Source organism: Pelophylax lessonae, assembly GCF_965119305.1.
Source record: "Pelophylax lessonae genome assembly, chromosome: 2".
Lineage (NCBI taxonomy): Eukaryota > Metazoa > Chordata > Amphibia > Anura > Ranidae > Pelophylax > Pelophylax lessonae.
Window position 1 is genome coordinate 297,851,112 of NC_138769.1, and position 24,127 is coordinate 297,875,238.

The 24,127-nt window shown below is 44.9% G+C and overlaps 2 protein-coding genes across 2 annotated transcripts in view; one reads left to right on the plus strand and one right to left on the minus strand.

Moving 5' to 3' along the window:
* Window positions 1-24,127, plus strand: part of LOC309546076 (synaptotagmin-2-like) — a 148,370-nt gene that overhangs the window by 26,484 nt on the left and 97,759 nt on the right. Inside the window, exon 2 of the mRNA XM_082245586.1 lies at window positions 7,565-7,753. Within this exon, the coding sequence (XP_082101712.1) occupies window positions 7,570-7,753 (184 nt within the window). The 5' untranslated portion in view covers window positions 7,565-7,569. The remainder of the gene's footprint in view (window positions 1-7,564; window positions 7,754-24,127) is intronic.
* LOC309546674 (uncharacterized protein) lies at window positions 8,113-22,998 on the minus strand (the record flags this gene model as incomplete). The annotated part of the gene is made up of 4 exons (XM_082246390.1): window positions 8,113-8,189; window positions 19,723-20,337; window positions 22,415-22,646; window positions 22,783-22,998. The coding sequence occupies 4 exons, from the start codon at window positions 22,996-22,998 to the stop codon at window positions 8,113-8,115; spliced, it is 1,140 nt and encodes a 379-aa protein (XP_082102516.1).

Consider the following 24,127-nt stretch of genomic DNA (forward strand, 5'->3'; position numbering starts at 1 on the left):
TGAATATTTATGGACAGCCTAAGGCTGGCCATAAAAGGCCATTCTAAAATGTGCAGTTTTATCACACAGCACAATGCCACAGATGTTGCAAATTTAGAGGGAGTGTGCAGTTGGCATGCTGACTGCAGGAATGTCCTCCAGAGCTGTTTCCCGTGAATTGAATGTTTTTTTCTCTACCTAAAGCCGTCTTCAAAGGCGTTTCAGAGAAAGGGGCCAAATAAAAAAACAAAACATTAAAAGCAGCCCCCCCCCCCCATATACACCACAATGTACACATGTAGCATAGGGCGTGCACGTGAATACAAGCATAGATTGTGCCACAGGTGAGGTATTGTCTAGAGTGACTGTCAGCGGGAGAGCATTAATTCTAGGTTGATAATTCAAGGTCAACTCTAAACTGATGACCTGAAAAGACTTTTAAAATTGTCACCTAAAAGAATTTTGGTTATCATAGTTTTTCATGATTTCATGGACGCACACAATTTTAAGGCTTGACATGTTTGTTATCTATTTACTTGACACAACCCCATCTTTTATATTTTACCAAAACAATTGCAATAAGCAAATATGTTTTAATATGGTGAAATATGTACCCCGATTTGCTGAAGTCACTGCTCAGGGCTGATCATGTGATCAGGCGATACAGCATTAGTGATATTAACTAATCTGTGATGGGTATGATCACGGTTCATGGAGAGCTTCCTAGCTGTGTCTGAATGTCTTCCTGTAAGGCTAAATTCACAAGGACAATTAAGGGCATACTGTGTGTTTGTGGCAAGAATCAGCAAATCCTTTTAGCTGGGATCACAAATGAAAGCTAACCGCTGTAACTGGAAAGTCTGTACAAAGCAATGACAGGAGCCCAGCTGTATGCATTGTTTGCATGCATCCACACATTCAGCGTTTACCTGCGGTTAGAGGACAGATGTCTGATTCTGCATACAGGGTTGCTCATCTGTGGGCAAAGTGCAGAGGCACAAAGGAATTTTCAAAGGGACAGGCATCAATTAGGAGCTGGGCATGCATGGATAAGCTGAAAATCAACGTCGATGGCCAGAGTTTTTTTTATATATTTTTTTTAATATGTGTAGGTTTAGGTTGCTTGATTGTGTCTGGCTGCTGAGTTTGGCGGTGGCAGGACCTGGCTGATATTTTTTGACACTAGGTAATTTCAGGTAAATAATTGATGACTGGAATGATTTCTTTTTATACTGGGGACTTTTTCATGAAGGACACAATGCCACATGCATTTTCTTAGAACCCATAGATTTCTGGTGTGAACCCAGCCTAAATACGATCATCTGCTGGTGCCTGCTGTGCTTGTAGACATTTGTCCTAATCTTTTCCGCTTTGACCTTATGTCTGTTGCCAAGTTTAACACATATTCCCACCTTTGCAATTGAATTTGAGAAAACCCTTTTGTATGTTATGCGTATTTATTTATTTCTTTTTTAAGATCTTACTTTTTAGGTGTTTCTCAGAAGAAGCTGTCATGGCAAACTGCAAGGTGTTTTGGAACAATAAGAGCGAGTCTGTCCTAAAGCATAAATGATTTGACTTTCTGCCCTTCCAGCATGGGTGGAAGGAAAGAAAATTGCCAGATTCCTCCATCAACACAGCTAGTTCTGATGGGAGAATGCCTCTCACAGCAGTATTGTGTTCTGCTAGCGGGGTGGGGGGGCTTCCCGCTGGCAGAGCATGATTACTATTAGCAGCTACAGCTGCTGGCAGTACATGCATGTAAAATCAGACAGGCTGGTTGTACCCAAGTCGATTGATGGATTAACTTTGGTACGAGAAACATGCCCATAGATGAATCGAATATTAGCTGGTCCCTGCTGAACTGGCCAAATTTCAATCCATGTATGACTGGCTTAGTCTGTCCTGTTTAACATATGACGCAAGAAGCCTAGCCTCTAAACATTTAACCCCTTGTTAGGACAAACTCTGTTCAAACCTAGTTGCAGTTGAAAATGATCTGACTGCACAGTACAGACAGGTTTAAATATGTCAAACAAAACTGACAGCTATGTAGGATTTTTCCTTGCTGGAGGGATCAGAATAGAGCATCAAAAAAAAAAAAAAAAAACGTAGGCTATTATTATTAAATATTTTTCCTTTTTTAGTTGTGCAATGGGGACATGTAACAAATATAAAGTAGGTGCTATCTAAGTTTGGCTACAAAAGTTGAAATGCGGTTTAAAACTGCGTGTTGCTGGACCTCTCCTAGTGCAGAGCATACAGTTATAGGAAAGGTTCTTACATGTTATGTTGATTGCAAAATAAACAATTAGGTAGAGTTTCTTGTGCTGTTCTCCACACCCTCCCCCCTTTACTCTTGTTTACTTAGTCAATACTCTGGCTTGATAGGATTTCAGACTCTGAAAAAAATCAATATGCTCTCATTAAAGAAGAGCAATACTCTGTATTATCAAATAGATGGAGACAGTAGGTTGTGTCTTTTCTAATCATTTTGAACTTCTTTTAAATCTCCCCTTGGGTTGATTTTATTGCTGAAGGTAAAGCGGAACTTAGGTTTCACAGGCACAAAAGGTGAGCAGGTAGAGACTCTTTATTGTGGAAGCGCAATGTCTCTTCTGCAGAAAGATGCACCTACCTGCATGCGCAGCAGGGATGTCATTCCACACTGGCCAATGAAGATGGCCAAAGACTGGCACCCAGCAGAAGATGCCTGTGAGGGACCGCTAAAGTGAAGGTATGTTTAGTTCTGCTTTAACCATCCTTGTTGTTTTAAAAAGAAAAAAAAGTCAGCAAATTGGATGGTACTTGACATTCAATGCAAAGTGTCCTTTGTGCTACTAGCTAGTCCTCTGCCCTCCCTTTCCATATCCTTGAATCTGTCATCTTTTAGTGTTGTGGGAATTAATATAATCAGCATTCACCAAGAGTGCCGACTATGTCTGTCCTTTTCCCCCTTCATTCCATTCATAGAAGCTGCACTAAGGCTTCCATCAATGAAAAGCGATATATGAATGTTAGGGGTGTTGAATTTAATCGTAGCAATTCAGGCACCTGCGATTCTGCATCGATGCTGCAACTGGCTTTAATCGATGTCCTAATAACGTCATGAAGCACCGCCCCTCCCTCTCCGCACAGCGGTGGCTCTTTAAAATCCGTAGCCGCACCCTCTTTTCCCGCCTTCCGCTGACGTCATCCCCAGCCGCCTGGCGTCACTGCAAGAGGAGACACGAGGAGAGAGTGTCCCTGACTGTTGGATAGACATGCCTGATAGACATCCCTCCAGTAAGCCGACACTGCACTCCGCTAATCACATGCAGTGAGACACTTCCCGATCAGCAGCTGCACAGATTGGGAAATGTCTCACTGCCTGTGATTACTGGAGTGCAGTGTCGGCTTCCTGGCGGGATCGGGCACGTGAGGACTGTCATCTCTACTCTCGGACACTCAGTCTGCTGCGGGAGACTTGAGTGTCGGAGCGAACATCCCCCGCTCCCACATGTGTGCTGGTCCTCCTCCTCCAGCGAGGGTCTGTCCTGAGTGTCCTCCATCCTCCAGCGAGTGTCCTCCGTCCTCCAGCGAGTGTCCATGTCCATCCTCCTACAACTCCCAGTCCTCCTTGGCTCAGGCGTCTGCAGTGACTCTGTCATCATCACTCATCACTGATCAGGTACTAGTCTAAGTCTTCAAATACTATTACAAATGTTGTTGACAAGACACTTCCAGGGGGAGCGGAAGAGCCAGGTGAGGGGGCGGACAGGGGGAGCACACTGAGTGAGAGGGGGAGCCGGACTATTCGGCATGGTCATGGTCACAGCACAGGAGATGCTCCAACTCGGATATCCATGACGAGACCCCCATCCAATGCCATGTATATAATATATATCACATCCCTGATATCCCTGAGGAGACCTCCATACACCAGTGGTGTATGGAGGTCTCCTCAGGGATATCCAGGATATGATATATACATGGCAGTGTATGGGGGTCTCCTCAGGGATGTGATATATACATGGCGGTGTATGTGGGGGTCTCCTCAGGGATATCCAGGATGTGATATATACATGGCGGTGTATGGGGGTCTCCTCAGGGATGTGATATATACATGGTGGTGTAACACCGTCATGTATATATCACATCCCTGAGGAGACCCCCATACACCGCCATGTATATATCACATCATGGATATCCCTGAGGAGACCTCCATACACCGCCATGTATATATCACATCCCTGAGGAGACCCTTATACACCGCCATGTATATATCACATCCTGGATATCCCTGAAGAGACCTCCATACACCACCATGTATATATCACATCCCAGAGGAGACCCCCATACACCGCCATGTATATATCACATCCCGGATATCCCTGAGGAGACCCCCATACACCGCCATGTATATATCACATCCCTGAGGAGACCTCCTATATGTTTGCAGTGCACTATGGGCTGGGCATGGGCATTGGGCAGTAATCATGATGCATCGTGTGATGCATCGCGGAATCGAATCGTATCGAATCGTGACCCTAATAATCATATTCGAATTGAATCGTGAGGTAAGTGAAGATGCGCAGCCCTAATGAATGGCGGACCTACTCAATTCATGGAGCTCTTTTCTCTGATGGATGCTAAAGTTTAGCTTCTGTGAATTGAGGAGGGGGCAGAAAGGGTGGTTATAGTGAGACTTCCTGACGAGACGGCTGTGACGGGTCCAGTAACTGTGTTTTTTACCCCACGGCACCAGAAAATTGCAGCTTAGGGGGTAATTTGCAAGGGAGTTAGACTAGCCAACAATGGAGCCTTTGCATTGAATGTAAGTATCATCTCTTTTGCTGATTTTTTTTTACTTAACATTTTTTTAGCTTAACTAAACCTTAGGCTTTAAGGTTTGATTATATGAATAGCACCATTCTTCATTTTTTGAGAGTCCTGATAGTGTCTGATAGTGATACGCTACTGAACAGATGTAGGAAAGAAATAGATCATCTTAATTTTCAGCTGACTATGGAGGGAACTGCACACAATGCATTTCTGGGAAATAAAATGTATTTGATGTATTCAGCTTGGCAGCATACCTATGGAAAAATTAGAAGCAATTTAGTTTGTAGCTGCAAGATATACAGTTTGTATGTATTTTGTGTATGGCTCACATCCAGCTGTTACTGATGATTGCTCTGGCCCTCCTGCAGCCTGAACTTTGTGAATAGAAGTATTGGATGCAGGAAAACTAGATAGCCATTGCCTTTTCTGATGATTCTTTATCCCTGCTGTTTCATTCTGATGAGAAGGCTGCATTATAAAGCCTATCTATCAAGCCGTGTGTCATGTCTATTTCAGGGTTGACAACATTTTTACTTTATAATCAAGGCTAATTCTGAGGGAAGCTATTTAATGAAAAGCTTTAAGAAACCTGAAATATGCATTTAACAATTAATACTATCAATCAGTTTAGAAATCCTATATAAACTCTACAGTTGATTTTATTACCTTTAAAAAAACTGGGAAAACATGAAACTATTAAAACCATTGCAGTGATGAGACCACCTCAACAAAAAAGCATGTACCTGCTCCCAGGATGTAACTTTTATAATTGTACATTGGAGACATTGCACTGATGATAGGAATCCTTAATCGGATTGTATGATGTATTATCTCTCCAGGACCGATCCTACCATGGGTCCCACTGGGTCTATTGGATCCTGGCAGCACCTGGAGAGGGGCAGCAAATTAACTTCCAATATTTTTTCCAGCAGTCTTGCGCGTTACAGAGGGCATTTCCCCATCACAAACTGCCGCCCATAGTGCAAACTGATGAGTATAAGGAGGCGGAGTGTCTCCTCCTGGGAACTTCCCTCGTGTGATCGTGGTGTGCGCAATGATGTCACACATCAGTGCACTCCATCTCATTCAGCACAGGCTAGATCAGGGGTGTCAAACTGAATTTCATCATGGGCCACATCAGCATTATGGTTGCCCTCAAAGGGCCGGATGTATCTGTAAAACTGGATGTCCAGAGCACCCCCCACCCTTACATCAGATGTCAAGAGCCCCCCTCATCATCAGAAGTCAAGAGTCCCCCCACCCTACCTTACATCACAGTGGATCCCCTTAACTTGTGCTGCTGCTGGTGAAAAACTGGGGGCAAAGCTGGAAAGCAGAAAGTGCAGGGACTGGAGGAGGACCAGAGGAGGGCTGGAATTAGTTGTCGAAGTCTGCTGAATGCTGAGACCACGGAAATAGGAGACAAGGGGGTGCTGTGGCTACACAGAGAGGCTTAGGATCTGATGGAGGAGTTCAGTCAAGGTGGGGGTAGAGATCAAAGGGGTGCGAGGGCCACATAAAATGGGCTGGCGGGCCACATTCGGCCCACGGGCCTTGTGTTTGACACATGTGGGCTAGATGTTCTAGGGCGGTGGGAGTGTCAGACACAGGAGTGACAGGAGGACTGAGGACAGACAGTGGGGGACCGGTCCGGTGGTGGTGAGTTATGGAAGAAGAATGCAGTATATATAATATTTTCTTCATTATATATATATATATATATATATATATAAAATAATGGATGGGGGGTCTTTTGGTCGGCGTGCTTTTTTATTTTTTGGGGTGGGGAGGGGGCAGCATTTATTTCTTGGACCCAGCCAGCACAATGTCTTGGTCCAGCCCTGTATCTCTCTCATATAGTCAGATACAAAGTGCTTATTTTGATCCTATTTGTTGTGTTTATGCACTCAAAAAAGGCACAAGTATAGAAGTAAATGTCCATTGATAAATTCTTTCAGTCATCATGCACAATATTTAACTGATACTGAGGCTAGACAAATACGGTAATTAGAATTCTATATCTCCAGTAATAAAAAATAGTTTAGAGGAGAAAGCCAAACATCTTCTCCATGGTTCTCTGAAATGAAAAAGATGGTTAAGAAAACAAAATAATGGGCTATTTTTCATTATGTCTATTCTACCTTTCAGTAGTTTTTTTTCATTTAGGAAAGTCATTATTGCTTATTACACCCACACATAATAGTGTACGTGTCTCTCAGGTAGTGTCCTCTTAAACACATAGCCACTTTGTTCTGGTTGAGAGGATTTGTGTATTAGAGACCTAAAGGATTCTGTGGTTTTGTTAGCATCAGCATTTGATTTCATTCAAGGGTAATCTCGGGGCTGAAAACCCTTATGGTAGCAGCAGGAAATAAATCTTTTCGTTTATTATAGGTCATTGGAGCTTATCAATTGTTTGTGTCACAGCAGTCTATGAAAAGGTGCATGATATCTTTTTCTATGAACATCTGCTACAGTGTTCATTTCTTTAATCTTGGAGGTAAAAAGGGGTTGCCACGTAAATAATTTATTTAAATTATTTAATTACAATGTTTGACCTTTCTAAAGTCTTATAGAATAAAAACATTTTGGGCAGCTCATCTTCGTTTTAATGTAGGAATGTTGTGTTCCGCATGAAAAAGACTTGGATGGTAAGTGTGCTTTTTATAGATTCTTATGAACCAATTAAGGGTACCCTAAGGGAAAAGCTAAAATGTGTATAGGTAACATGTAGCATTAATAGTTGCCTTCTTTCTTGCAGCCGCCATGCATTTCAGTCTATTTAAGAAGAAGGCAGAGCCTCCTGAAACCCACACGATGCAACCTAGCACAGAGCCACCGATTGTCTCTCAGGAGAACTCAACTGCTGTTGCTGGCTCTGGAGACAAGAGTGCAGATACTTTCAGAAAGATTGAACAGGAGCTTATGAACCAGTTCAAAAAGATTCCACGTGAGTACATTCAAAGTAAAGGCTGTTGTTATGGATTATGTTATATAAAAAATAAATGTCTTATCCAGGGCCTAATAGAAGGACATTGAACATCAATATCCAGTAATAAAAAAAGTAATTAAAATAAGACATATTTTTGACACTGGCTTTTGAGTACATCTCAGCAAACGAAATAATCCACTGGGCCCTATAGGAAGCGCTGCAATAGATATAGTTCCTATGGTTGTAGTTTATAAAGCAGGCAATGACTGGCAAACCCTGCAGCTGCATCCAAAGACACTGCAAACGTTTGCAATTCTATTAATACTAGTTATAACGGAAGGTAAATAGTAAACTTGGTGGAGTTTTAGTTACTTTTTTTAGATGTAGTCAGACAAGTAACATGATGAGCAGGGTCCTCTTCCCATTTGAATCTTTTGCTGGTCTTGGGCTGCCCCTAATAAGACAGAGAAGAGAGCATGATAAGATACCTACAGTATCAATGCTATAATACTGACTCGAGCCCTAGTAACAATGACTTATTTAGAGTGTTTTTTAGCTATTAAAGGAAATGATCACATATCTGCAGTGTCTGCTTTTACTCAAGGCATTTACTATTAAATGGAACACAGATTCATTTTAAGATAAAGATATAATCCTTTATTTGAATTTGTTTAAAATGCACATATTGGCATATAAAAGCTGATAAGGTGCTACTTACTGTATATTGTGTGCCTATTTTTTAAAGAATCCTTTAGGTTGTAAGTACATTATATTCTAATATAAAATAACACTTTTTTCTCATATCTTTTGGGGCTGTCCAGCTATAGTCACTTATTGGAAGGAGGTAGTTGCAGTTATCAACTCTGTGGCTAACACCTCCCTACAGCCATCTGTTGGTCTGTGTCTGTTGGGGTTGGTGGAGGCAGAGGATCCTATGGTAGTGGGAAGAACTATGCTCAGTCTACTACTGTTTTATGCCCGGAAGGCCATAACTATGTCTTGAAAGAACACTAATCCCCCATTCCTTACCTTATGGAAACATTTAGTTAACATCAACTTGCCCCTGTACAGAGAAACCTATGTAAATAGAGGCAATCCTAGAAAATATGATAAAGTGTGGTCTAAATGGTTAGATGATCCATCGACTGCTGGTATGCAAATATAATATGATTTCACCTTTTGCCATCTTATTGCTGTTAGATTAAACAAATGATGATCTCACCATGACTTAATCCCTGATTCGATCAAGAAGGTTGTGGGGGGACACTGGGGACACTTTCCTATTAGCAGTTTTACTATCATATATGGGGGGGGGGGGCAACGTCTTGGACACAGCCATGCCAAGTCTCAACAAGGTCGCAAAAATCCAGAATGTAACTATCATGATGTTTCTTGGACCCCTGCACGGGCGACCGAGTTTTACTGAGACTTCTGTTTGTTTCTGTTTTTTTTTGTGTTGTGTATTGTACGTACACCTTATATGCAAATAAAACGTTATTTAAAAAAAATAAAAAATAAAATAACACTTGGTGAATTAAAACATGTTGCCAGCAAACAAATCTAAAAAGGACTGCATTCCTTTCTTTTGAGGAAGGGTCACTAAAAATGGGAATTTCCCTGTTGTGGCCATCTCCGGTCTCAACAATACTTTATCTGTCCCTCTCAAGGACAACCCAGTCTTTAAAAGATAGGAAGTCCCTTCTAAGGCCTTGTTTTTACTTGCAAGCCCTTCCCTGCAACCTGTCATTGTGGCTATGTCTGTCTGTCAGACTTTAGCTGTCTGGTCCAGTGACATGTCTTGGGATCCAAATTCTCTTCTTCCAACAACTAGAGCTCTTGGCTATGGCCCTGTTCTATTGTGTTAACTGGCTAGGGAATATGATTCTTCAGATGTCCAGAATGGGCCTTCTTTCAGTAGTCACATAGAGGACCCTCTGACTCAAATTGATCTGTAGCCGTTCAGGGCAAGAAGTGCACTTTTTGATTGGGCCTTTTCAAATAATCCCTGGACAAGCTTATCAAGGTTGTCACTGGGGGGGGGGGGGTACACTTTTGCTTTAGAACAGAAAGAAAAACGTCCTTCTGGGAAACCCTCTCCTTTCAAGAAGTGTACCTTTTGTCCGTCCCCAGGCTTCCAGGGCAAAGTCTGGAACTCAATTCGGCTGTAAAGTCTGGACCCGCAAGGGTAAACAAGCACTCTTTTCACTAAGCAGACACTCCCACTTTTTTAAAGGGGGGTGTGTCTGCTGGCTTTTACAGCCATCTGGTCCCAGGGTGTTGGCACCAGAGCAGGGTATCTAGAAGCTACAAGCTTGAAATTCCATTCTTTACCTCCACCCCACTTCATGTTGGTAAACTTGCTGAAGTGTCTGCCAAGATTGGCCAACCTCCATGCTGCTTTGGAACAGGTCCTCTCTCAGGGGGGCATTATTTAGTCCCCGAGCAAAAACAGGTTCCAAGTTTTTTTCTGTTTTTACCTATTCGACATGTCCAAGGCCAAAAGAGGGTATCTGTCTTGTACTGGATCTGAAGGTTCTCAACACCTTCCTCTGGGTACAAAACTTCTGCATGCAATCTGCCAGGTCAGTCATTGTTCCCTTCTATCCTGGTAACCTCCTGGCCTCCGTAGATGCCTACTTGCATGTCCTCATCTTCCCCATGTACCAGCACTTCCTGAGTTTTACTGTTGGCTCGCAGCATTACCAATTTGTTGCCCTTCCCTTTGGTCTATCCACTAAACCTTTGGTTTTCAACAAGGTGCTAGCCTCTATCCTTGCCTTCCTTCATTCTTGCGGCATCCCTGTGGTGACCTAATTGGACAATCTTCCACGGAGAGAACAGCCAGCCCTGGCTCATTTCCAGCACTTGCAGAAATTCTGGTGGATCCTGGATCTCCTGGAGCCACCTCTGAAACCATTTCTTTGCTTGGAATATCTGGACCTGATCCTGTATACAGCCCTTATCAAGTTTTTCCTCCCTCAGGACAAAGGGCGTCCCCTTTCAACTCTGCACTTCAGGAGCCAAAAAACCCTTCACTTTTACATGAGGGTTTCTGGCCTAATAGTGGCCTCTTTGAGGCAGTTCAATATGCCCAATTCCACTCCAGTCTTTTGCAACTCAGAATTTTGTCTGTGAGACAACAGAGTTCAATCTCTGGACTGTCATATTTACCTGACATCTGGAGTCAGGTAAGTCCTTTTGTTAACTTTTATATAAAATTCTTACAAAGGATGACAAACTTATCTGGGCAGAGGAAGCTTGTTACCTATCAATATTCTGGAGCTCAGGGCAATTTGATTGTCCCTACAAATTTGGACCTCTTGACTGCAAAGTCATCTGATCTGGATTCAGTCAGACTGTGCCACGGCACTGGCATACATTAGCCATCAAGGAAGAACTAGAAGTCTTGCAACTCGAAAAGAGGCAGTCCAGATTGTTGCTTGGGCAGAGCTTCACTTTCTAGCCCTGTCTGCTGGGCATTTACAATTGGCTGGGGGATTTCCTCAGTTGCCAATTCCTGTACTCCGGAAAATGTTCTCCTCAGCCCTAAATGTTTCAAGACCTCTGTTGCAGGTAGAGAATGTTGTACAAGGACTTCCTGGCTTTCAGGTCCAACAAAAAACTGACCAGGTTTGTCTCTTTGTTCTAGGATCCCCTAACTCTGTGGTATCAGTTCAACCTGATGTATTCTTTCCCTCCTCCGAAACTCCCTTTTCTCTTTCGTTCATTGACAGACACAGCTCCGAATCTTCTTTGACCCTTGGCTTATGCTGCCCCCTACAGGAGTAGGACACTTGGTGGAAAATATTTGAATACGCCTATAGGGCAGTCCTATGAGGTATGCTTCCACTTCCTGCTATAGGACTTCAGTTTTTTTCTGCCTAGTCCTTGCTGTGATCTCTGGTCCTAGCATTTTTTTATTTTTCAAACTGAACTTTTTTCTTTTATATTTTATGAACTACAATCAAGTCTGTTCCAGTGAGAACTACAATCAACTGCTGGATTGGGTAAAGCACTGGATATCCTAGATCCTTATGGTCTTCCCAGTCCGGCCAGCGAGCGCAACCTGACCGCAGCTCTGCACTAGGTCAGCTGCGGCATAGCCCCACTGGACGGGGCTGACTGACAAGGTAAATGTCTCATGAGGACGCATAGCCCTGGTCACGGCCCTAGTCGCAGCGTAACTCTGGCCCGCTGCAACCCCATTCCAAGATGGTGCGGTGGTCTTCCCAGAGTGGTGCCCGCCTGGTTCCAAGGTGTGGTGAGTAATGCCCCCTCCAGTGGATTCTCGGGGTGGACGTGGGCCCCTCCCGGGCTTGGTATGCCCCCCATGTGTCCTCCTTTCCCAAATAGCGCTCCCCCTCACTATTGGGGTCCCCCCTCTGTCGACTTGTATTGGGTGTTAAGCGGTGATGGGGCCGGAGGGGAGGAGGCATGCTGCTGGCTGCTCAGTTTCTGGGGAAATGATCCTGGTGGGAGTCTCTGCCAGGGCCCCCCTTGCTGGCTGCATATACTTGAGGGTCCTCTGGGGGTTCCGGGAGTTGCGCGGGCGCCGCCATTTTGCCATGGATGGCTGCTATTGGTATCGGCGGCCATGTTTCTGTAGCTCGGCGAAAATGTTTTGGTAGTTTCCCATTGATTTCAAACTGGCGGCCATTTTCTTGTAGTCTGTGGAGCCGTGATTCGACGGTGGGCCTCTAGTGGCAGTGCCTGCATTTCCTTTTCCTCTCTGATCGCCACGCGGCATGGAGCTTTGCACTCTGTCCCTTCTGAGTTGGTGGTGGTGAGTCCCTGTGGGTGTGCAAGCTCCCTCTTTCTGCTATTACAGTGTTTTTGGTGCGCTGGGACCTATGGTCCCACTAGTGGAGCGGTGGGGGGTTTTTCACAGCAAATTTTTCCAAATTTTTCTGATGGTCCCCAGGTTTATAATGGAGTCCCTGGAGCACATGTCACCACCTGACCCACTCTCAGAAGCATGCGGGACCCTCCGGGTCTTGGTTCACCTTGGCGGCCATGACAGCGATCTTGCAGTCACTGGTGTCCAAAGTGGATATGGCGCTTTACAATAGGGCTAGCAAAAGGTGTACCCCGCCTTCACCTGCATCTTCTGTATCCTAAGATTCAGAGGTTGTTTTGGCTGACGTGAACGCGAGTCACCCCATGGGGTCTTCATCCATGCACCCTGAGTGCTCTGACAGTGAGGATGAATTCTCTTCCACTACGGCGGCGCATGAAAAGGCGCTTGTGGAGGCACTGATTGTATCACTGTGGGAAACTTTAAAGTTGGAGGACACAGCTAATGCTGCGTTGGTGCAGTTTGGTACCCGCAGACCATCCAAGGCAACTAAGGTATTCCTTTTTCCCGCCTATTTCGACGATATTGTCGGAAGTCAGTGGGGTTCCCCAAAACCCATGATCGGGATACCTAAGCCTTTCGCTAGGAGGTATCCTTTTGAGGAGTCCCTTTTTAAAGAAACTGCCAGTTCAGCCGGTGGTGGATTCTCAGGTTTCCAGGTTAAATAAAGCCACAATGGTACCAGTGGAGGACTCTACATCCTTTAGGGCCCTGTGGACAAGAGAGCTGAGTCTCTGGTCCAATACCTTTTTTACCGTGGCCGATTCAATTTTGAGGCTGGTGTTTGCCATAACCATGGTTTCCCAGACCTTAACGGAATGGGGCACAGCTTCTGTGTCAGGATTTGGAATGGGAGTCCGCATCCTCCTGAGCTAACGGAACTGGCGGACCAGTTAGTACAGGGGTTACAGTATATCTGTGATGCCTCTCTGGACGCGGCCCATTTAGCCTGCAGGGTGTCCGTGACAGCTGTGACCCTTTGCTGCATGATTTGGCTGAAATGCTGCTCTTTGGACCAGGCTTCCAAAAGGGTGCTGACCGATCTCCTCTTTGTAGGAGACCGCCTGTTTGGAGCTTTCTTGGAAGAGATCATTAAAGGTCTTATGGGAGGTAAGAGTACTCTGCTTCTACAGGTTATCAAGAGCAAGGAGCCTCATCGCAAGCTTGGTCCTTTCTTCTCGGCCCACAAATGGCCCTTTCGTCGCCGTGGGATCACAGGACAAGGAATCAAAATCTGCCCATAACTTAGTGGGAGGTTCCAAGAGACCCTGGTCTAGTAAGTCAAAAGCAGGTTCCGCTGGTCCCACAGACAAGTCCACTTCTGCCTGAAGGGGTGCCCTCACCCGTACCTGGGGTGGGGGGACATCTTCGCTTCTTTCCAGACCCCTGGGCCTCTTTGATTCAAGACAAATGGGTACACAAGTTGATTCGGTCCAGGTACAAGATCAAGTTTCGGTCCTTGCCTCCAGCAAGGTTCTTCCCTTTCCAATTTGCTGTGAGTATTCAAAATAAAGTGCTAGCTCTGTGAATGTTTACTATGAAGTAAAGTGCTAGTTGAAAATATATATTTTTCTCAGTATTAAACAGTGCAATCAATAAAATAATAAATATGGTTCCTTAACCACTTAAGCCCCGGAAGATTTTACCCCCTTCCTGACCAGGGGGTATTTTGCGATTCGGAACTGCATGATTTTAACGGACAATTGCGTGGGCGTGCGACGCTGTACCTAAACTAATTTGACGTCCTTTTTTTCCCACAAACAGAACTTTCTTTTGGTGGTATTTGCTCACCTGTGCGATTTTTTGATCATGCGCTATAAACAAAAAAAGAGCGTCAATTTTGCAAAAAGAACAATATTTTTCACATTTTTTTATATGAAATTCCCCCCAAAAAAATGTAAAAATCAACATTTTTTTACATTTTCGGCCAATTTGTTTTATGCTACATATGTTTGGTAAAAAAAAATCACAAAAAGCGTATTTTGATTGGTTTGCGCAAAAGTTATCGCGTTTACTAACAAAGGGAAAGATTTTTGTCATTTTTGTTGTTTTTTTTTTTAACGCGTAATGGCGGCGATCTGCGATTTTTTTTTTGAGGTACTGCGACATTGGGGCGGACAGATCGGACCCTTGACTGACATTTTTGACACTTTTGGGGTTACCAGTGACATTACTGCAGTAATCAGTGCTATACATATGCACTGTTACTGTAAAAATACACTGGTAGTGAAGGGGTTAACTTTATTTGAGAGGGAGGGGCTGTGTGTGTCCCTAGGGGCGTGATTCTAACTGTGATTGACTGTGGCTTGAAGTGTAGGAACAATGATCAACGGTCCTAAATAGTAGAACCGTATGATCACTGTTTCTACACAGGGGAGAATGACAGGCGGCTTGTTTACACTAGCCGCCTGCCTTTCTCCCGCTGTCACGGACGATCGTGAGTGAGCGGCGGACATCGGGTCCGCCGTTCACACGCGCGGGGGGGTCCGTGACCGCGCGGGAGCACAACTCCGGCGGCGTGCGCTCGCTCCCCATAGCCTCACAGGCTAGTGACGTACCGGTACGTCACTTTGCCTGTGAGGGGCTGACCGCCGCAGTATATGTACTTGCGGCGGTCGGCAAGTGGTTAAGGTGCTAGACGGTGCAAAAAATAAATAAATATAATTCCTTAAGGTGCTTGACAAGAGTGCTACACTTATTGTATCTTCCAAAGTCCCAATAAAATAAATATAAATACAATACTCCGTGAGTAAATAAATTAGCAATATTTAAAAATATAATAGTGCTTCAATGGTGAACTGTCATCCAAAAAGTTCATGCAAATGGTGTAGGGGTTAAATTTGCTATGGATCAGGTGCTCCAGTGAGTAAAGGTGATAATCAATGCCTCTTACCAGATATTACTAGGTCACACAGACCTCAAGCGCCTTTGATCCTATTATATGGGTGGATCAGACCATTAGGACTCCTTTATTCCTCATTAATTGTTTGTATGGTAAAAAAATTAAATAAATCATAAAAATTGGCTGCTAAACCCGGAAGTCCAGAGAAGTGGTCCCTGCTAAACCCGGAAGTCCAGAAGTGGTCCCTGCTAAACCCGGAAGTCCAGAGTAAGAGCGAGGTCACCTCCACATTACATTGGAACGCACGCCAGACCACTGCCACGCTACAAGGGAAACAAGGAAACCATATCAGTGAGCATTAGGAGACTGCAGATCCTGTGCCCCCGATCCTAGTAATACCCGGTAGCAACCAATGCGCATTGCCCTCTGCCAGGCGGGCACAACAATATGTAAGCAGGCAATTTTTATGATTTATTTAATTTTATAATAAATACAGTATTACACTATTTTTTGGCTTCACATTTGTCTCCCTGCATATGGGCTCAATACTCATCCACAAGAGAAAATAAATGGAGTGAGGAGAAGGAGGATTCTATTTTCCTATCGTCTTTAAATTATCTTTTGGTACCATACAAACAATTAATGAGGAATGAAGGAGTCCTAATGTTCTGATCCACCCATATAATAGGATCAAAGGTGCTTGAGGTCTGCGTGACCTAGTAATATTTGGTAAGAGGCATTGATTACCACCTTTACTCACTGGAGCACCTGATCCATAGGAAATTAACCCCTACACCATTTGCATGAACTTTTTGGATCACAGTTCACTATTGAAGCACTATTGAAGCACTATTATATTTTTAAATATTGCTAATTTATTTACTCACGGAGTATTGTATTTATATTTATTGTATTGGGACTTTTGAAGATACAATAAGTGTAGCACTGTTGTCAAGTACCTTAAGGAATGGTATTTATTTATTTATTTATTTTTTGCAACGTCTAGCACCTTAAGGAACCATATTTATTATTTTATTGATTGCACTGTTTAATACTGAGAAAAATATATATTTTCAACTAGCACTTTACTTCATAGTAAACATTCACAGCAATTTTGCACGCACTTTATTTTGAATACTCACAGCATTATTTGCACACTAGAACCAGCACTTTATTTTGAATTACAAATATATCCAACCTAGTAAAAATATTTTATCTATACCACCGCCTTTTTAACCTTTTTACCTATAATAATTATTGTTTCTCTGTCGCTCATTGACAGATGTAGTCCTCTTTGATTCATATCAATTGGGTTATGCTGCCCTCTACAGGAGTAGGACTAGGCAGAAGGAAAACGTTCTGGCTCCACCTTAGGGGCAGTCCCAGAGGGTATATCCTCTTCCTGTCTGCTGCAGGAAATCAGTTTTTTTCTGTCTAGTCAGGAGTAAGGACCTAAGCTCCTTGCTGGGATCTTTTGGTCCTGGCAAGATTTTTTATAGAAAAAACTTTTTTCTTTTTTAGGTAGTTGTTTTCTCCAGTTTTCCTGTGAGATCTTCAAGCAAATCACGCCGGATCTGGGCGACGGGCTGGATGTTGAGATCCAGTGGTCACCCCAGCCGGCCTACGAGCGCGCGCAGGCCATAGCTCCGCGCTGGGTCGGCCGCGACACATTCAAGTAAGTATGCGGGACCGGGCGACGGGCTGGATGTTGAGTTCTAGTGGTCACCCCGGCTCAGCCTACGAGCGTGTGCAGACCATAGCTCCGCGCTGGGTCGGCCGCGACATAGTCCCATTGGACGGGGACTGACCCTGCGAGTTGAACGTCTCGCTTGGACGCCAGGAACCAGCAGAGTCACGGCGTCCGTATTGGTCGACAGCCCCCCATCTCGGTGGAGAGGGTACTGTGAAGAGAGGGTGCCCGTCAGTTCCGGTATGGTGAGTAAATATTCCCCCTTCCCCCCTGTGGGGTTTTTTGGGATACGGGCCCCTCTGTGTATGGTCGGATCCTTTCTGACATTAAGGTTCCCCCTCTAGCTTATGACAAATTCACCTATCCCCTGGATAGTGTGATCTGGTTTGGGAGCTGATACTCCAGCAGGCTTGGTTTGGGAACTAAAACACTCTATGCAAACCTTGGTTTAGGAGCTGACACTCTAGCAACCTTGGTTTAGAAGCTGACACTTCAGCTGGCTTGCTTTGGGAGCTAACACTCTAAGCAAACCTTGGTTTAGGAGCTGACACTCTAGCAACCTTATTTTAGGAGCTGACACTCCAGCAGGCTTGGTTTGGGAGCTAACACTTTAAAAGCAACCTTGGTTTGGGAGCTAACACTCTAACAACCTGGGTTTGGAAGCTGACACTTCAGCAGCCTTGGTTTCTCTAGCAGATTGATCCAAGGAAGCCTGGTTTGATTTACCATAGTAACATATAAGTATCCAGAGCAAAGGAGGTATAGCCTACCTTAGACTGTAGATATCGCCATGCTCCCGCAGGCCGACAGGCCGCCATCAGCCGTTCCAGAGCCGGTCACAGGCCGCTGCACTGAAGGAGCCACGCTAGATCGGCAGTCCGCTGCCATTTTGTTGTAGACCGCATGTCTGCATTGCCTACACAGGCCGCCCGCAGGCCGCCATTTTCTCAAAGTCTATTGTCTTCTACATGGGGGCGGCCATGTTTGATGTGCCCAGCCGACCTCGAGGAGCAGCTGGGAACGCCGGAAGGCGTGCACAGGGGGCGGAGCCACTTCCTTTTACCTGGGAAACCTAGTACAGGACTTCCCAGTCTGCATAGGACAACGCTGACAGCAGTTTGATAAGGAAACTTCTCTACATCAGGTGGTGAGCCCTTGGGGTCTCTCTCTCTCTCTCTGTGGGGGTCCAAAGCAGGTACGCTGAGGGGCGCTATTGCGCTGGTGGATTACATATAAAAAAAAAAAAAAAAAGGTATTTTTTATTTTTTAAAATTTTTTCACTGGCAAAGTGTCCTGAGTTAACATGGACCCTGCCACACATGTATCGCCACCTGATCCCCTCGAGGTGGCTGCAGGACCCTCCAGTTCCCCACTGACTATTGAGTCATTGTCAGCAGTATTGGAAACCTTTTTTTCCCAGGTGGAAGTGGCTTGTCAGGGACAGGGTGCAAGGAAGCGACCCCCGCCTACCCCCAATTCATCTGAAACTTCAGATTCAGAGTCTGAGCCTATCCCTGCAGTTGCAGGTACCTCATCTGGGGTTTGTGTCTCGGGTACTGTCTCTTCAGACAGTGAGGAGGATGTCTCAGCATCTACCATAGCCCGAGAGGAAGCGTTGGTAAACGCATTAATTGTAGCCGTTCGGGAAACCTTAGGACTACAGGTTACACCATCAGAAGTAACTGATACTGAGATTCCATTTGGTACTAATAAACGCGCCAAAATGGCAAAAGTATTGGGATTATAGGCCACACTTTCATCCATTCAAACATCACTTTAATTAGTAAATAACCAAACATAACAGCAGTATTGGCAAGAAAATGGCCGCGGCACGCTTTATTGGTTTTAAATATGAAATCAAATATTCAGATGATCAATAATCATAATAATAAATAATAATAATAATAATACTTCAAACCAAAATCACATAGTGAAAATAAATTGTACTAGCTCAGTTATTTAGAACTCAAGCAAGCATTAACTTCATAATCAATTAACAAAAAATACCGTCCCCCCTAGAATACTAGGGTGACCCTACCACACAAAGTGTGCACGCGACAAGGGAGGGGGGGTGGGGAACTTTCCTTCTTGCTCTTCGGATGCAAAAGGAGGAAGCAGGGCACAGGCACTTCCTTATAACACCTTGCACCTGTCTTCTAAAAGCCTCTAATTACCCCATTGGCTGATACCTGCCTCAGCTCCTAAAGGTAGAATTAACCCTATAATAGCCCACCTGCAACCATCCCACTAAACCTACGGCTATTCCTGAAGCTATATTGAAGGTGGCCATAATCCCAAGCAAGTGGGCGCTAAATGCACCCCCTTTTTATGGGATTATAGGCCACACTTTCATCCATTCAAACATCACTTTAATTAGTAAATAACCAAACATAACAGCAGTATTGGCAAGAAAATGGCCGCGGCACGCTTTATTGGTTTTAAATATGAAATCAAATATTCAGATGATCAATAATCATAATAATAAATAATAATAATAATAATACTTCAAACCAAAATCACATAGTGAAAATAAATTGTACTAGCTCAGTTATTTAGAACTCAAGCAAGCATTAACTTCATAATCAATTAACAAAAAATACCGTCCCCACCAGCCGGGCTTGAGCAACAAGAACGGCCCAACCCCACCACCGCGGCCTGTTCAATGCCATACTGCAGACCCAAGTTAAAGATATCCAGACCTACCTCGGAAAGGTGAATTCCGTCCTGCCTGTACAGGCCCGGTATCCCGCCTTCCAGATCTACATGTCTATATGACAATCCTCCAATTGACGGCATAAATTTCTCCATCGCCCTGTTCACCCTTTTTCTCATCTTTTCCATAATTCTCTTCTGATCCAAGGACAGCCAAGTAAGGCGAGGCACAATTTCCGAGAACACAATTACTGTCCCAGGAGAGGAGAGAGAGAAAAAATGCAAATCCCTTTTAATCATAAATAATAATTCTAACGTTTTTCTGTTCCTCAAATCATTCCCACCCGCATGTATCAACAAAATGGAAGGAGGGGGCCAATTCTGATAAAGTCTGGTCAAATGAAAATAAAGCTGATGCCACTGGAGGCCCCTAATGCCTTTCCAGAATAACTTAAAAGATTCCAAAGGGAGAGACAAATTAGTAGAGTAATTACGCTGAGCTGCACGTTTTCTTGCCCAGAAAATAAACGAATGGCCCAGGATCCATACCGTTCGTTGGCCACCTGAGGGAATTAAACAAACATGTTAGGTCTAACATAAACTTTAAAGCAATTCGATTTCCACCTCCCCATACTTTTTATCACTTCCTCCGAAAAACCCCTTCTTGCTGCTTCCGAAGCTGCCCCTATACGAAATGAATGGGAGGAAAACTTTAATCCATGCAAACCCAACCGCTCTAAGCACTTACGCAACACAAACTCAAATTGATATTTCGTAAGTGGGGAAAGATCATAGTGAACTAAAAATTGAAAACCACCCTGAGGCCTTATGCCCAGAAATTTCCGAACCAGCGCCCAAGGACATACCCTCCCTGGCGTCTGAGCCTTCAGCTTGATTCCTACCCCTTTCCCTAAAGCATCCGTTTTTGAACGGCAGATCCAAATGTGAACCCCATCCTCACCCAATAGAACATTTTTAAAAGAAATACCCCCTTCAACTTTTCTGGATAAAGGCACCAATTCGGAAATGCGGAAAGCCCCGAAGAAGGCCAATGCAAAGGCCGTCTTAAAAAGAATCCCTTCATAAACGGAGCTACATACTTCACTCGTTACAGCACATAAATCTCCCAACAAATCAAGGGAAATAGGTCTCCTATCGTCCTTTACAAAAGAAATCTTCCTGTAGCCCTTCAACGCCTGTTGTACAGCAAAATAGCTCGTACAAGGCCGAAACCCCTTTAGACGACAAAAGAATGAGATACCCCCAAGCGTCTTCCTCAAATGATTATAAGACACCTGTTGCTGCATCCTTGAAGCCAGAAATTCTAACACCACCCCTTCTGACGGACAGCCATAGGCAAGACCTCTTGATTCAGCAAAACACAACCAGTCTCTCCATGCGGCAGTATAGCTCGCCCAAGTCTTGGGTGCCAAGGAACCTTCAATCGCCTTCCCAACTAGGTCTCGACAATTTTCCACAAATGGCCCGGACAATCGATACCTTCCACGTCGGCTTCCGGCAATAGTTCTCGAAAGCGGTCCATCTGAAACCGAGACAATGCATCGGCAAGGTTATTTAGTACTCCCGGGGTATGTTTTGCTTTAAGCCAGATGTTATACTTCAAACACAACAACACGATTCTCCTAAGCACTTTGACGACATAAACAGATTTGGAAGATAGACAATTTACTGCAAAAAGGACTCCCTTATTGTCCGTCTCGACCAAAATACGCCTGTCCGCAAAGAAAACGCCCCATAGCTCCAAAGCCACCAGAATGGGAAAGATCTCAAGCAGCACCACATTTTTCGTTAGCTTGTTATATTTCCAAAACTCCGGCCATTCCGCGCAGCACCAATGCGTCCTCCAAATTGCTCCAAAACCTTTAGAGCCAGCAGCGTCTGTGAACAAACGAAAATCTGGAGCGAAAACAAAATCTGCCTGAAAAAAGGATCTACCATTATAAGTATCCAAAAACTCGCCCCACACCAGCAAATCCTCCTTCAAAGAGCTATTCAAGCTAATGTGGGAGAATGGAGATTTTAATCCTGACGTTGACAGGTAAAGACGGCGCGAAAAAACGCGCCCCATGGGCATCACCCTACACGTAAAGGCCAACAAGCCCAACAATGACTGCATGCTTTTCAGCAAAACTTTTCTTCTCGCCAAAAACAGCCGAATCAGACCCTTCAATCTTGCCAGCTTATCCTCAGGCAACCGAAACTCCAAACGTACGGTATCAATCCGGATACCCAGAAAAACCAATTCCGTGGCCGGCAAACACGTCTTCTCCTCGGCTAGCGGAACACCAAACTCATCCGCAACTGCCTTGAAAGATTCTAACAAATGCAAACAACCATCCGAATCTGGAGGCCCAACAAATAAGAAATCATCCAGGTAGTGTAACACGCCGCCACTACCCGACTTAACACACACTACCCAATGCAGAAAAGTGGCAAATGCCTCAAAATATGAGCAGGACAGCGCACAGCCCATTGGGAGGCATCTATCAAAAAAATAAAAACCATCCAGCTGAAAACCTAGCGAGTTAAAAGCCTCTGGAGCTACCGGCAGCAGGCGAAAGGCTGATTTGATGTCCGCCTTGGCTAACAAAGCCCCCGGCCCAAAAGCCTTAATCTTACCTATGGCCTCTTCAAACGTCGCGTAGGAAACCGAGCAAGATTCTTCATCAATCTCGTCATTTAACGAATCGCCTTTGGGATAGGACAGGTGATGAATGACCCTAAACTCATTAGGTTCTTTTTTAGGCACCACTCCCAAAGGCGATAAACGAAAATTAACAAACGGCGGTTTTTCAAACGGACCCGAGATCCTTCCATGCTCGATTTCTTTAAAGATTTTGTCCCGCACAACCTGCGGAAAAACATCTACCGATCTCAAATTCTTTACCCCTACGCAGCCAGATCCAGCAAAAGTAGGTAGCGGAAAACCCCGCTCAAACCCTTCAGTGAGCAAAAGTGCTTTCTCCCTGCTTGGGTATATGTCCAACCATGGACGCATTTTTTCCAGCCTCACTGGCGTGCAGGCTTTTAGGAAAAATATCCTTCTGTGTGAGCACCGACCCACCCACTGCTGACTTCTTAAAGCACTTAGCCACCGGGTGCGGCCCTGCACAGAAAGAACACTCATGCTTGTACTTGCAGGAAGCATTCCATCTACACTGGCTTTCATTGAAAGCAAAGCAAAAACCCTTGCGGTAAGCCATATTCGAAGCGCCCGCCTGCGTTTGCTTGGGGGGTACCTGCCTCTGGGGCGCCATCAAATTCAGCCAAAGGCCAACGTCCTTCATACCCCATTGCAACGACGGGTGTACCGACAATTTTTGGCGGAAGGACTCGTCGTAAAAATACCATCCTAACCCTCCGAAGCTCTTATAGGCTTCCAAGATGTGGTCTAAGTGTTGAAACAACCCCCCGCACTTTTCAGGATGCTTTTCCGCCATCACTCCTGCAAAAATACAAAATGCCTGTAGCCAGTTGTGGAAAGACCTAGGTGCGCTCCTACGCCTATCCTCATCCTGTTTGTCCTCCCTCTTGTCCGTTTTCGCAAATTCCTTATGTGACGGCAACAGGGACAACAAATCTACAAAATCACCCCTCCAAATTTTTTCCTTAACCGACACATTTAGATGGTACCCCAGAGGCGACATTTCACAGGGCATAACGCTCTTCATGCACGCCTCCGGCACGCTACCACCCACCTGCGTCACAGGGGCCATAGAGAAAAAATTACTGGTAGACACATTTTCAGCATTAAAATGACACTGGTCTTTAAACGGTACATTAGAAGACATTGCAGGAGAAAAAACAGGCTCATTTTGAGATTGCTGTGCTGAAAAATCTTTTGCAGCCACCGCAATGCCAGGAGCCAAACAGTTAACAAGGGAAGACAAGGAAGCAATTAACGCAGATAAATTTTGCATTTGTGATGACTCACCAGCTGCTGGAGGTGAAACAGCCTCTTGTCCAGCCGCCTCCTCCAGCAGCCCCTTATCAGCCACTGCTCCCTGAGCCTGGTAAATGAATGGAGATGTATTTTTTTTCTTCCAGTAAGGAGTTAACAGGCGCTGCAGTAACTTCTCTGGCCACCAGATGGCGCCCTCTTCCCGAGCTGGGACCCGCCTGCATAGTGTCCACTACGCTTCTTCCTCCTCTTCTAGGAGACTGCGAGACCGCTCTCCTCTTCTTCTCAGGGCGGCGGACGCACGCCCCTGTCTTTCCAGTGTCCTGTCCACTGACCGGCCGGTCCGCTTCCCGCTCGCCTCCCTCCACATGGCGCTGTCTTCTCCCCGGCGCCCGACTCCTCAGCGCTCGGGGGTTCAGTCCTGGCTCCTG